The sequence below is a fragment of the Madurella fahalii genome (assembly GCF_045866475.1).
Source record: "Madurella fahalii IFM 68171 DNA, scaffold_2, whole genome shotgun sequence".
NCBI classification, from domain to species: domain Eukaryota; kingdom Fungi; phylum Ascomycota; class Sordariomycetes; order Sordariales; genus Madurella; species Madurella fahalii.
The window spans coordinates 7,537,503-7,551,143 of NW_027263972.1; the positions used below are offsets into that span (position 1 = coordinate 7,537,503).

At 55.5% G+C, this 13,641-nt stretch overlaps 4 protein-coding genes across 4 annotated transcripts; 3 read left to right on the forward strand and 1 right to left on the reverse strand.

The window, feature by feature from the left end:
* Positions 1–326: 326 nt before the first annotated feature.
* Positions 327–6,149, forward strand: INO80 (Putative DNA helicase ino80; the record flags this gene model as incomplete). Its single annotated transcript, XM_071060405.1, has 4 exons — positions 327–923; positions 1,205–1,498; positions 1,558–5,905; positions 5,983–6,149. 4 exons carry the CDS (start codon positions 327–329, stop codon positions 6,147–6,149), a joined length of 5,406 nt encoding a protein of 1,801 aa, XP_070916506.1.
* Positions 6,150–7,314: 1,165 nt separating this feature from the next.
* MFIFM68171_04986 (uncharacterized protein) lies at positions 7,315–7,928 on the reverse strand (the record flags this gene model as incomplete). Its single annotated transcript, XM_071060406.1, has 2 exons — positions 7,315–7,734; positions 7,794–7,928. The coding sequence occupies 2 exons, from the start codon at positions 7,926–7,928 to the stop codon at positions 7,315–7,317; spliced, it is 555 nt and encodes a 184-aa protein (XP_070916507.1).
* Positions 7,929–9,499: 1,571 nt separating this feature from the next.
* Positions 9,500–10,162, forward strand: MFIFM68171_04987 (uncharacterized protein; the record flags this gene model as incomplete). Its single annotated transcript, XM_071060407.1, has 1 exon — positions 9,500–10,162. One exon carries the CDS (start codon positions 9,500–9,502, stop codon positions 10,160–10,162), a length of 663 nt encoding a protein of 220 aa, XP_070916508.1.
* A 1,326-nt stretch (positions 10,163–11,488) lies between these two features.
* Positions 11,489–11,824, forward strand: MFIFM68171_04988 (uncharacterized protein; the record flags this gene model as incomplete). Its single annotated transcript, XM_071060408.1, has 1 exon — positions 11,489–11,824. One exon carries the CDS (start codon positions 11,489–11,491, stop codon positions 11,822–11,824), a length of 336 nt encoding a protein of 111 aa, XP_070916509.1.
* Between the last annotated feature and the right edge of the window lie 1,817 nt (positions 11,825–13,641).

The following is a 13,641-nucleotide window of genomic DNA, read 5'->3' on the forward strand; positions in this document are numbered from 1 at the left end:
GCCTCGCCAACACCACCGTCACCGAGCTCGGCGTCGTGTCCCGCCCAACCCGCCCAACTCGTCCATCAGCAGCACCATTGTCCTCACTGCCTTGTGCCTACCGCGATTTTATCTTGCTAACCGAACCGCCGCATCGCCATCGACAAGCGCCACGCGAGACCGGCTGCACTTTGCAGCGCATCCTGAATTAAAAAAGTGTCGATTGCCATCGTGATTCCGACGTGTGCCGCGCCGACCGAGTCGATGGAGCTCGCATAAACTGTAAAAAAAAAAAAAACCTGCAGAGTAACTCGCTGTGGAAAAGGGACGCCAGGAGTGGCTGCACCATGGACCACTTTTCGACGGTGCTGCAGCGACCGCCTCACTTCGATGAGGACGGGAGCAATGGAGTCACGGGCGAAGACCGAGGGCCGCGGGGAGGGCTGCGCGACATCCTGAACCCCGTCAGCACAACTTCGCAGGCACCTTCAAGCCATGGGACACCAGGAACGCCCGGAGCACCTGCGCCGCCCCGACCACGCTCGTCGTTCAGTCTGAGATCGCCAACGCAATCGGATTACCACCATCCGAGCCCCTTTGCTACCTCGCCGCCTTCAACCGCCGTCGGCACCCAGCCGCCGGGTCCTCGGTCCATCCTCAACAATCCCTTCGTGTCAAACTCCACCCCTTCACTCCCGCCGCCGCTGCAGGCGCCACAGAGCATTGCATCGTCAACATCCTCATCGGGCCTGCAGCACCCGCCTCGGTCGCCATTGCACGCGCCTCCCGTGTACTATCCATCAGACGTTCGCGATCGAGAGTCCATGCGCGAAAAATCAGGGCCCAGCAGTTTCTACGACCCAACCAGCGACAAGAGGGAGCGCGAACGCAGGGCTTCGGACACGGGCTCCTGGCGCAACGCGACGCAAAACTCGACACCAAAGGTAAGCAAGCAAATAACTGCGGGCGCGGCCCCAATGCCCCCAATGCCCCAATGCCCCATTTGCTATTTTCTTTGTCCCAGCCTCGACCTTGGATCACCAGTTCCATGATTACCTATCTTTCCACCTGCTGCCTGCCCGCCAACCCGTAGCAGGGCAGCAAAGCCTGCAATTTTTCATTGCGCAACCAGACGTACCCTTATTCCCCCTTCCTATTGATCACCCGATCCGCCCTTTGTGCCGAATTCACTGACAGCAATTATTTTGGACCCACGCCACTTTAGGCCCGCGATTCTTACACATATTCCCAACCCTCCTCCGAATATTACAACGGCGGCTACGCATCTCCTGCTGCATCATCTTTCCCACCGCGGAGCCCCGTCTCGCATCCTCATCCCGCGCCTGCCATGGGGTCCATGAGTCCATCGTCGAGATCACGCAACATTCCGTCACCCAGTTTGAGACACATCCCTATACCCAGTTCCAACACCAACGGGGCGACATCGACCGTGCTGCCAGCCCTTGCGCGGACCGAGTCGCCGGCACCTCCGTCTAAAACCTCGGGTACTGCTGCAAGCGTAAGGCTTTACCCGGCTCGTGTGCGTGTACTCTCACCGCTGCTAACAACGCTTCTTAGACTCCGAGTCGTGCCGCTGGCGTCATGTCTTTCTCAAATATTCTTTCCAGCTCCGAGCCCGTCTCTAAACCGAGGCCGACGTCGCCCGTCCTTGTCGACGACACGCCCATCGCGATTGAAAAGCTCGGGCAACCCGACAAGATGGACAAGGCGGAGAGGGATAAGAAGCAACCGCGGCGGAACGCGAAGTCGCGCGTCTCAGATATCAAGGCTCTCGAGTCGACTCCCAAGGCAGCCCGGAAAGCGTCCTCCAAGCAGCCCGAAACGCCCGCTGCTCTGCGCGTCCCTACCAAGAGGTTGGCCAATGGCTTCCCGAAGCACAAGGTCTTTTCTGCGGACAAGGAAAAGAAGATACGGGAACTCATGGAGCAGTTTGACTTTGAAGATGTCGACGATACCGAGTTCGACGAAGAGCAAACTGCCTGGATGGAGCGTGCCCAGCGGCGTCGGCAGGAGATGCATCGCCGCGACATTGCCTTACGGCAGTCCCGACGGGGCGACTTCAGCGAAGCGGAAACCCGGAAGCTCAAGGTGCATGCGGACCTCGGGAAGGGCCGATACGATGACCTACACTACGACGAAGCGCTTCAGGAAGTTCGGGAGCGTGAGGTGTTTGCCGAGAAGGAGCGCAAGAAGGACATGCAGCGCAAGAGACGCCGTGAGAAGTCGATGGCCACGACCATAGAGCAGAGGGTCGCGGCGCTTGCGAGAGCCTCGGCCGCGCAGGACGAATCCGAGCGGCAAAAGTACATGCGTGAAGCCGAGCGTGCAAACAAGAAGGTGCAGCAGACCAAGTACATCTTACAGAAGGGATTTAAGGGACCTGCGCGTAACCTTGGCCCGATTGAACCCAATCTGGAGGGCGGCACAATGGCAACCTTCCAGGCCGAGAACATGGAACCTGGCAAAGGTAAGGGTAAAGGCCGGGCTGGAGGGAGGCTCAAGAAATCGAAAGAGCAGAAACAAGCCGAGAAAGACTCGGCCGAGGCAGCCCAGGCCGCCCTGGATGCCGGCGAGGAACTTCCCAGCCGGGAAGAGACCAAGATCCGGATCAAGCTCAGCAAGTCAAAAGCAGGAAAGGAGGACGCCGACAAGGACAAGGAGAACAGGGAACCAAAGGACCCCAAGGAGAAGGAGAAGGCCGTCGAGGAGCCCAAGGATCCCTTGGAACTCAAGTTCCAGTCCAAGGGTTTCAATCAAATTTACGACCAGATCTGGCGCGATCTTGCAAGGAAGGACGTCAACAAGGTCTTCAGACTCGCCACCGACTCGTACTCGACGAAGGCATCCAACCTCAAAAAGACGGCTATCCTGGCGTCGAAGGAAGCAAAGCGATGGCAGCTGCGCACCAACAAGGGCACCAAGGACTTGCAGGCGCGTGCAAAGCGTGTCATGCGTGACATGATGGGCTTCTGGAAGCGCAACGAGCGAGAGGAGCGTGACCTCCGTAAGGCGGCAGAGAAGCAGGAGCTTGAGAACGCCCGGAAGGAGGAGGCGGACCGTGAAGCAGCCCGCCAAAAGCGGAAGCTCAACTTCCTCATCTCGCAGACCGAACTCTACTCCCACTTCATTGGGAAGAAGATCAAGACGAACGAGGTCGAGCGGAGCACGGATCGTCCCGACGTGGCCGCCGAGGACAAGGACAAGATTCCGGAGCACACGCTCGATATCGCTGAACCGACCGGCCCGGTCGGCTCCAAGGTCACCAACTTTGAGAATCTGGACTTCGACGCCGAGGACGAATCGGCCCTCCAAGCTGCCGCCATGGCCAATGCGCAGAATGCCATTGCCGAGGCGCAGAAGAAGGCGCGTGAATTCAACAAGGACGAGACCAAGCTCGACGAAGATGGCGAGATGAACTTCCAAAACCCCACGGGCATGGGCGACGTTGAGATCGAGCAGCCGAAGCTGCTCAACTGCCAGCTCAAGGAGTACCAGCTCAAGGGTCTCAACTGGCTCGTCAACCTATACGAGCAAGGCATCAACGGCATCCTCGCCGACGAAATGGGTCTCGGCAAGACTGTGCAGTCCATCTCGGTAATGGCTTACCTGGCCGAGAAATACGACATCTGGGGCCCTTTCCTCGTCGTCGCCCCTGCTTCGACCTTGCACAACTGGCAGCAGGAAATCACAAAGTTTGTCCCGCAGTTCAAGGTGCTACCGTACTGGGGCACTGCGGGAGACCGCAAGGTGCTGCGCAAGTTCTGGGACCGCAAGCACACCACGTACAAGAAGGACGCCGCCTTCCATGTCATGATCACGTCATATCAACTTGTCGTTTCTGATGTGGCATATTTCCAGAAGATGAAGTGGCAGTACATGATCCTCGACGAGGCCCAGGCCATCAAGAGCTCGCAGAGCTCACGGTGGAAGTGCCTGCTGGGCTTCCACTGCCGCAACCGACTGCTTCTGACGGGCACGCCCATCCAGAACAACATGCAGGAGCTATGGGCCTTGCTGCATTTCATCATGCCATCGCTGTTCGACTCTCATGACGAATTCAGCGAGTGGTTCTCCAAGGACATCGAGTCGCATGCGCAGAGCAACACGAAGCTGAATGAGGATCAGCTCAAGCGTCTGCACATGATTCTGAAGCCGTTTATGCTTCGTCGCGTCAAGAAGCATGTCCAGAAGGAACTGGGCGACAAGATCGAGCTGGATGTGTTCTGCAACCTCACGTACCGCCAGCGGGCCATGTATTCGAATCTCCGCAACCAGATCAGCATCATGGATCTCATTGAAAAGGCTACCATCGGGGAAGACGACTCGGCCAGTCTCATGAACCTCGTCATGCAGTTCCGGAAGGTCTGCAACCACCCGGATCTGTTTGAGCGTGCCGACACTGCCTCTCCGTTCTCCTGCGGCTACTTTGCGGAGACAGCGTCATTCGTCCGAGAGGGGTCCAATGTCACCGTCGGTTATTCGACGCGCAGCATGATCGACTACGAGCTGCCACGTCTAATCTGGCGTGACGGCGGGCGGCTGCACAAGGCTGGTCCCGACAACGCAACTGCAGGCTTCCGAAGCAAGTATTTGGGCCATATGATGAACATCTGGACGCCAGATAACATCCGTGAAAGCCTGGCGGGTACTGACAACTTTTCGTGGCTTCGCTTTGCCGACACCAGTCTGCAAGAAGCTTATCGCGCCGGCCACCAGGATATCTTCACTCGTGCTGTAGAGCTTTCCACTAAGAAGAATCGGCTAGGCGATATGAGAGTCATGTACAGCGAGCCGGAGGACCGCGAATGGGCCCCTGCGCACGCTTTGTTCCAGATTCAGGAGCGAGCGGATCGCAAGCCGCTGGCCGAGATTACCGAGCAAGGTATCCTCGGCAACCTTATGAACGTGGCGCGCCCTACATACAATGAGCTAGGACTCGGGAGGCTGGAGCAGGCTGCGCGCCCGCGCGCCTCTGCTCCGCCGATCGAGGTCTCTTGCGTTAGCCGTGGCGCCATCATTGAGCGCGAGAATACTCTGTTCAGTATACCGATACGCAAGACCCTGTTCGGTCCCACCCAGATGGAGGAGAAGGCCCTCGTCTCTCAGAAGGTGCCTTTCGAACGCTACCCGTCGCGTGCGCTCCTTCCGGCTCCAGACAAGGAGAAGCAGCGGTTCACAAACATCACGGTCCCGTCAATGCGCCGCTTTGTCACCGACTCGGGCAAGCTCGCCAAGTTGGACGAACTGCTACGGGAGCTGAAGGAGGGTGGCCACCGTGTGCTCTTGTACTTCCAAATGACACGCATGATCGACTTGATGGAGGAGTATCTGACATACCGGAACTACAAGTACTGCCGTCTCGACGGCTCGACAAAGCTCGAGGACAGGCGAGACACGGTAGCGGATTTCCAGACGCGGCCCGAGATCTTCATCTTCCTCTTGTCCACCCGCGCCGGCGGTCTTGGTATCAACCTCACGACGGCAGACACTGTTATTTTCTACGATTCGGACTGGAACCCGACGATCGACTCGCAAGCCATGGATCGTGCTCACCGTCTCGGCCAGACCAAGCAGGTCACTGTGTACCGCCTTATCACGCGCGGCACGATCGAAGAACGGATCCGCAAGCGGGCCATGCAAAAAGAGGAGGTGCAGCGCGTCGTCATTACCGGCGGGTCGTCGGCGGCTGGCGGCGGCGTCGACTTCTCTGGCCGTAGGGCGCCCGAGAACCGCAACCGCGACATTGCCATGTGGCTGGCGGATGACGAGCAGGCAGAGATGATTGAACGGCGCGAGAAGGAGCTTCTCGAGAGCGGCGAGTACGACAAGATCCAGAAGAAGCGTGGCGGCAAGCGGAAGCGCGTAGGCGAGGCGGCTGTCAGTCTGGATGAGATGTATCATGAGGGTGAGTCTTTTTTTTTTTTTTTTTCCCGATGTAGTTATACTATGTGATGGTCACGGACTAACGGGACGCTCGTGTAGGTGAGGGACATTTTGACGACAACAAGGGATCGGGTACGGCGACCCCGACGGGCGCCGCCGACGCAGGCGACGGTCGAGCCGGCAAGCGCAAGAAGACGGGCGGCAGTAAAAAGGCCAAGACGACCAAGCAGCGGCTGGCGATTGCCGACGGCGAGATTGATGCCTGAAAAGGAGGAAATCCCTCGGCGACGGTCCCCCCAACCCCCCTTCGGAGTGTAGCAAGGACTTTGTTGACGGGGAAGCTTTGATGGGTCTTGGGGAAGCAAAGTCCCCCCATGTGACTGTAGGATTAAGAAACGGGATGTTTGGTTTACGTGTACAGGGCAGGAAGAAAACGGCCACTTCGTTAAGGAGGGCCTTTTAGGCTGGTGTTTAGGTTTGATGGCGGAAGGAGTGGACACATACAGCGACGGCAAAGACTACCGAGTACAATTTTCTTATTTTCCTTGTCTTCCCGATAGAACGCCGGGCCCTTTGCTCGCCACGACGATGGTTTGTAGCTAGCCGGCTTATTCGCTCGTGCTGGGGCGATAAATACAGCAATATACAGCGCGTTAATGACATTTGGCAGCGACATCATATAGTCTTCCGCTTCGGTGTCGTCAAATCACAGGGGGAGGGGCAAAGCGTATACAAGATACATTGGAAGTTGCTTTGTCCGCGAGATTCCAGGCCACCTTGATGATGGCGGTGTAAGGCCTATCTCCATTTCCCCGCATATATCTCAGATAAATGCCTGATGAGTGTCTCTGCTTGTGCATACAGGGCTGATGTGCTGTTCCGGTGAGCCGGCAGTTCAACGATGCCAAGAGCTCTCGATTCCTACTCAGATGAGTTCCAGATCAACCACCGAAGAGCCCCGAGATGTGACTCTCCTAGAGAGTGATGGACCGCTATCTGGTACTTGGTCGTGCTCGAATTCGTTGGCATACACAGCTCGGGAGCGACGGTGCCGATGCTGCGAGGGGACCAAGACGCCGTTGCTGTGCTCATGGCGCACCATGCCCCCCTTTCCCCCGATCAAATTAACGGAGACTAACATTGCTCCCATTCTTTCCCTGCCCGAATCGGCAGCTGTCGGTACAGCTGCGGGAGGATTTACGTTGGAACATGCAGGAACGGCAAACGTCTTGTTACCTCGTCCTTTTCACTTCGTTATGTCGCGGCAGTGTGCGCGAAGATGCGGAGCTTGCCGGGGTAGAGACGGCGATCGTCTTGTCGCCGTTTTCCGCGGGGCGCATCGCTTCAAGATCTCTCCCGTCAACAAAGCCCCGACGACCGCGATGGATGGATAGGCGCGGATCAGCGAGCGCCCTTCCCCCCCCTCCCCGCCTAGGTGCCCAGGACCGACTCGTAGCCAAAGCCGGGCTTGTGCGCCAGCGACGGCCCCGTCTTCTCGTCGGCGTGCTTGGTCTCGTCGTCGTCGTCGTCGGAAGGGACCTTGGTCCACGACAAGGGGGACGGGAAGGCTGAGGACGAGGGCGCCGAGCCGTCGGGGCTGCCCGCGATGCTCTGCACTACGCGGAAGGCCCAGCGGGCGGCCATGAAGGAGGCGACGGCCCAGGCCCAGACGCAGATGGCGATGCCGCAGGTTATGAAGAGCGTCGGGACGAGGACGGCCAGGGCGACGCCGGTCCAGAACATGGTGAAGACGAGGGCGGCGCCGCCGGCGAGCAGGACGGCGGACCCCGTGAAGGAGAGGAAGAGCAGGACGGGGATCAGGGAGAAGGTCACCAGCGAGACAAGGAAGGCCTGGGCGCGCATGTTAGCACTCGATGGAGACCAGTCGTCTCGGGTTGGTGGGTACATACAAAGAGCAGTGGGCGCGCCGACGCAAGGTCGCTTGTCTGCGTGTAGGCCCACTGTCGCGACTCGGGCGGGACGACGCGGTCGATCTGGCTCTGGATGAAGCCGAGGAAGCCGGCAGCAGCCTCGGAGACGGCCATTGCTAGAGGATTGGCGTGGTTGGGGCCCAAACCAAAACGGCGAAAACTTAGATATGTTATCCAGGAAGGTGGCTGATGGAGGCCAAGGGAGAGAGAGAGGTCCGGCGCCAGTTTCGTGGACAGACCACTGACGTATGATGGCGTGTGGGGCAAAGAGAAGCTCTGGCCAATCTACACTCTTTAAATGCTCAGCGACCCACCTTCAACGACACCGAGCGTTACCGTTTTTAGAACTTTACAATCCAGTACATGCCTCGGCTTTTGGGGGGCCAACCATCACTGTTTCCTCCAAGTACCTGTACCTTAGCAATCAACGCCCGCCATTCCAGTGTTTACTTGGCTCAGTGGACCGACCACGCCATTTCCGCTGAAGCTCCCTTTTCTTTGGAGGTTCTCACAATAGTGCCTTTGCTGGGAGCTTTGTCTCATTGGCTCATATTTTGAGAGCACGGCTGCACGGCAAACGTAGTGCTCTAACTCATGACCGCGCGTAACACAGATCGTGTGGAACCAAGCCCTCGCTCTCAAAAATTGAATCGAAGCTCTCGTAGACAGCGCCCAACTTTACTCCCACCAGTCTAGCCGTGGCCAAATATTTTGCTCAAATCGTCCATGGTTGTACCTGTTGCGGTCTACAACACTCGAAGGGCCAGAGGGTGAATGCTTTCGCAGATGCTGGAGTGTTAATAAAACATTGTCACAGTTGTGGATGGGTTCTCCGCGACGAGCATCGAACAGCCTCTGCTCCCGATTATGGTCCATTTGGATTGAGCCGCGCTGGATCTGGTGAAACATAAACATAGAAGTTGCTTTATGCGTGGAAGCATAGCATGAGCTGGCCGGCCATTCAACAAACGCGGAATTGTACAAGCGATGAGGCAACGTGTTCTAGCAACAAATAGCATGCTTTGGCACCGACATTATGCGCTACGTACCGACGGTATTACTCGGCCGGGAAACTGTTGCTCGTGTCCGGTCCAAACTGATTACAGTAGTACAGTATGCCAGCGCATTGGCTTGCTCTGCATCTGGACCTACTCGAACGTCAATGTGTTCCTTGTCCAACCGTTTTGAGTGTAACTACGTTGTATATGCGGCTCTTAGACTCATGAAGCGATAGCCTCTACCTCCCCGTGAGCCCTCGAGTCTCTTTTGCGGTTGATTACCGGGTACCTCGTATGCTGTCTTTAAGATCAACGAAGGATAGGCCGTGCATTGTGTTGGATTCAAGACTACCAGGTCTACTCACCCCTCGAGAATCCATTTATATATGGCCATCGAGTTCGCCTTTCTAGTTCTAGCCTGGTTGAAACAGACTCTTTAGCACTCTCTTGCATCAGAAGTCGTTCCCAGCCACCGATAAACGCATTATTATTGACGCCGCTGACTCGTAAGACTATCATGAGTTCACTTAGATTCGCCTTCCTCCCTCAGTATTATATCTAACGAAAGGGCATGACAGAAGCTTCCTATTCTCGAGATTTTGATTCTACAGGATCATCAGAAGATATTGTGCCCGACCGTGGGCTCAAAAACATATACAACGTCGGCGGCCCGGCGTACCAGCCGCAATGTGTCTCTTTACCAGGGTACAATACGGCTGTGGCCACCCAAGCACCTACGACCGAGACATTGATGACTGTCCAATAGTCCGCGCCCAGATTGCCGCGGGTTACGAGAAAGGCTCGATTACACCGTGCTCCCAACCCGCCGATCCACAAGACTTCGATTACCCAAAGTACCGTGAAAAGTGCCCGGAATGCTATAAGCGGTACAAGAAAGAAATGGAAGCCAGATTCGACGCAGAGTGGGACTTTCGCGTCGCAAACGCAAACGCGGATGGGCAAGACGAGGTTATCCGCCGCATAGACGAATGGATGGAAGCGATGGACCAGCAACGCGAAGCCAGCATCGAACAGTGGGAGGCCGACAGCAAGATAATAGATCAAGACCCCACCATCGAATACGACATATGGCTCGAGCAGGTTTTCCAATCCCTGGACACCTACGTTACCGAGTTGACCCGCCAGGCCGTAAACGAGAAGGAGACCGGTCTCAGTCTTTACGACGTACAGCCCAGCGGGTCTCTTGGCAGCGGCGCCGGTCCAGCTCGAAGTAGCTCCGGCGGCTCTGAAACGCAGAGCTTGGCTCGGTCTCGCCAGCGAAGGGAACAGCGGGAGCGAATGCGGGCCCGGCGGCGGGAGCTGTCAGCCCCGAATACCACGTGGATTTGATATTGAGCGACACGGCATCATGTTGGCCGGTTTCGAGTTGGGGAACACTGTTCCCGGGCATCTTGGCCCTCTGATCAGAGAGTGGGAATTGTCGGGTCACCGCCCTGGTGGCTTGATCTGGGATCCCAAGGAGAGGCCCATGTTTACTGTACACCCCAAGTAGGCGAACTCAGCCATTAATTAACCTTAGACAGGATATCTGATTATAACTCTGATTGCACCTCTATTTGAGGGCTTTCCTTGCGTACACAATGCCCCCCCTCGATTAGAGGGAGTCTATCCGCACATGTTCGTTTGACCCCGTTTGGGCTGCGGAAACCTTCTGTGTCCTTACTAGTTGCTTACCTTAGCCTTGTCGGTCTAGTTCCTGCTATCTTTATCCTTCTTATTTTGATGGGTGTGTTTGGCATATATGTACGTTTCTGCACCATTAGTATTTATACATTAGATGTATGGAAGCGCTTCTGAAGCGCTGATTCTGGACGGTATCATTTCCGCATATACTACACTGGTTCACTTCATGCCACCTAGTCAGGTGTCATGTGCGGAACGGGTATCGTACAGGGGCCTAGGTGTAACGGAGAGTTGTGCTGCTTTGATTACTAGGGAATCACCTCCATTCTATGTAATTTCTAGCAGCACCTGACCGCGCTATTGCCAGCGGGTTCAGGTTCTCCTTATTACCGAGTGGGGGTTGGTTGGTTCAGTCCCAATCCCATGGGCAGCCCTGCTCTCTATCTTTGTCAACAAGCCAACACGGCGGCCGAAAAACCCCGATCTATGTATACGTGTATAAAACACAGGCCACTTTGGACACCGGGCCTCTCGCATCATCTTTCCACGGCCTTAATAGCTGTCGCCACTTATTTCTGTTCGCTGTTTGTCGGCTGCGACAACAATGCCACCCAACTTAAACCTGCACCACATTTAACCTCAGCAAGTGTGGAACAGCTCACACTGAACCGTTTTATACTCAGAAAGCCCGAAGCCATTTTAGAGCCCCTTTAGTTCGTCAACCCCTAACCCCCCCCTAACCCCCCCAACCTTTGTTCCTGCTTGGTGATGATAACGAGTCAATCAACAAACATTGACCGCCTATACGTTCTAGCCATGTGCCTGCTCAGGAGGACAGAGCATAGCTGCACGCACATTGTGGATGAAGTGGACTATTGCCAACCAGTACAATCCAAAATCGACCACGGAGCACAGAACGGGTCCTACACACCGTGTACAGTCGTCCCCGTCCCTGAACCAACCGTAAGCAAGTTGAAATGCGCCGAGTGCCACAGATCCTGGATGCATCATCGAAAGCTTGAATGGGAGAGCATGTGGACCGACTTTGAGATTTTGACCCGGGGGTTCCCTCGAGCCAAGGCTCGAGTTGCCCGGCTGAAGGAACTCGACGGCACCGAACTCGCAATCAACGTCCTGAGATGGAGGGGGGACACCATCCGCGGCTCCGGGCCTTCCATATACGAAAGATATCCTCAGTTTGTTCAGGAGAAGAAAAGGGAGATGAACCGGTTCGTTGCCAAGTGGGTCACCGACGAGCAGAGTGTGACCAGAGCGACGCAGCTAAACGAAGCAACGGCTACAAGCGAGGCGAAGGGTACCGGCAAGGCAGAAGCAGCGTTGCCACGGTGGCGGCGGTGGAGGCGCTAAATAGCAATAACGCAACTCCTATAGAAAAGCACTCACGGTTAGACAAGACAGTATTTTGTAAGTACTTGATGTTTGCTCTATGTACTGATGTTATATTCGGATGTCTTTGGTAACAGGCGCCGCAAATTCTGACTCTGGTGAAATAAATAATCAGGAATATAAATTCCAAGTCCTCAATCGATGCAATGGTTCAGTGTTTACTCGCAATTGCACTCGCCGCAGCCTTGATCCGGCAGACGAATGTTATCAGCGCAGCGTGCCTTAAGAGACACCTGGGAGTCGATGGTTAAATATTGATTAATCGTCTAGGATCACGAAAAAAGGAAGGCTTACCCGTACCTCCTAATTCAAAGAATAGAGTGTACGATTATATACACAAAGGAGAACGCTGTCGTAGCAACAATCCACATGGTAAAAACTGCCTTCCGCGACGCGCTTGCTAACGAGAAAGAGGCTGAGGGTGGCCATATAAGGTAAGTAAAGACGAACATCGCAATGGCAAGGTGTTTAGACAAAACAGGAGCAGAATTTGGCAACCTGCCACGAGCTCGAGTCCGCCAATCTTATCCTTAATGAAATATGTTGTAAATCTCGACCAGTCAACCATAGATAAGGTGCCGATACTAACGGGTGATCGATGAAGCTGCGGTACTGATGTTATCGGTCCGTGTCTAGCATCAGTAGGAAGACGAGTAGAGTGACCCCGTTGATCGGTTTGTCGAAAGGAAAGAATCCCAAGGTCTTTTCCTCGCCCATCCTGCGGATTGACGAAGCAGGATAAGCATCGCAACAGTCTCTCGCACCCGAACTCTGACGGGTGAGCAAGACGGAGTTACCTTGTGTATCCTAGCGCCTACTGATAAATATCTGCTTAGCGTCGTCCTCGGTTATTATTATTAACGGCTCAAGCTGCTCATACAACTCGTTGACTTGGGAAGGACGGTTGTGAAACATGGCCATAGACCAGCGCTTCTCCTTGTCCAAGCTGTCAGATGGCTTTTTGTTGCCACGAAGTAGCCCCCAGGGTTGGTTGACCACAACAGGGGAGTAAATGTGGGATAAATTCTGGGAGAAGATTCGAAGCAGATTATCCCCCGCGTGAACAGCAGGTCGCAGATAGCTACCAGGGAGTAAGAGGCCAGCTCTCCGTTCTCAACCGGGCGAAAGACCATGTATCTCTTTATGCCGTGAAGCCAGAACAACTCATCGCGGTCACCTAGCGGCATATGAGGCAAAATGAGTCCAAATCGGTAACCGGGCTCCAGCCATTCTCGATAAGTCCAGAAACACTCCTCGGCATGATCGGCAGCGAAGAAGTCGCGAATGATGCAGAGTTTGGCAGAGTTTGGTCACCTGTACTTACAAAGACCAATTGTCAGATCTAACGCGTACGACGCCACCATCCAACGGCGCAGAGATTCCAACCTGAGAGGCACCCTCCTTGGCCCGCCAATGATCGACCTGCCGATCATAGGCCAGGCGTTGGCAACGAAATCGCTCCAAAGATGCCGCCCCGTCGGACCAGTCAGGCACCCAGGATGGCAAATGGTGACGTGATTCTGTCCCCCTCCGTGTCGCGGTGAGTGCCAAGACCTCCGGAAATCGCCCAGTCACCTGCCCCAGGTACGCCGCAATACCGATGTACACTTCCTTAACGGACCGGCTATAATCAGCCGTGATAGGGTTCCCTTTCCAGGAATCGATAAGCCCAAGACGGCAAAGACCTTGTCGCGGCGGTCGGAGCAGACACACTCGTACGTGTCCAACAGGATGCTCCACAGATAGATGAGATTGGCCTCCGATTTGGCGGTAGCGCA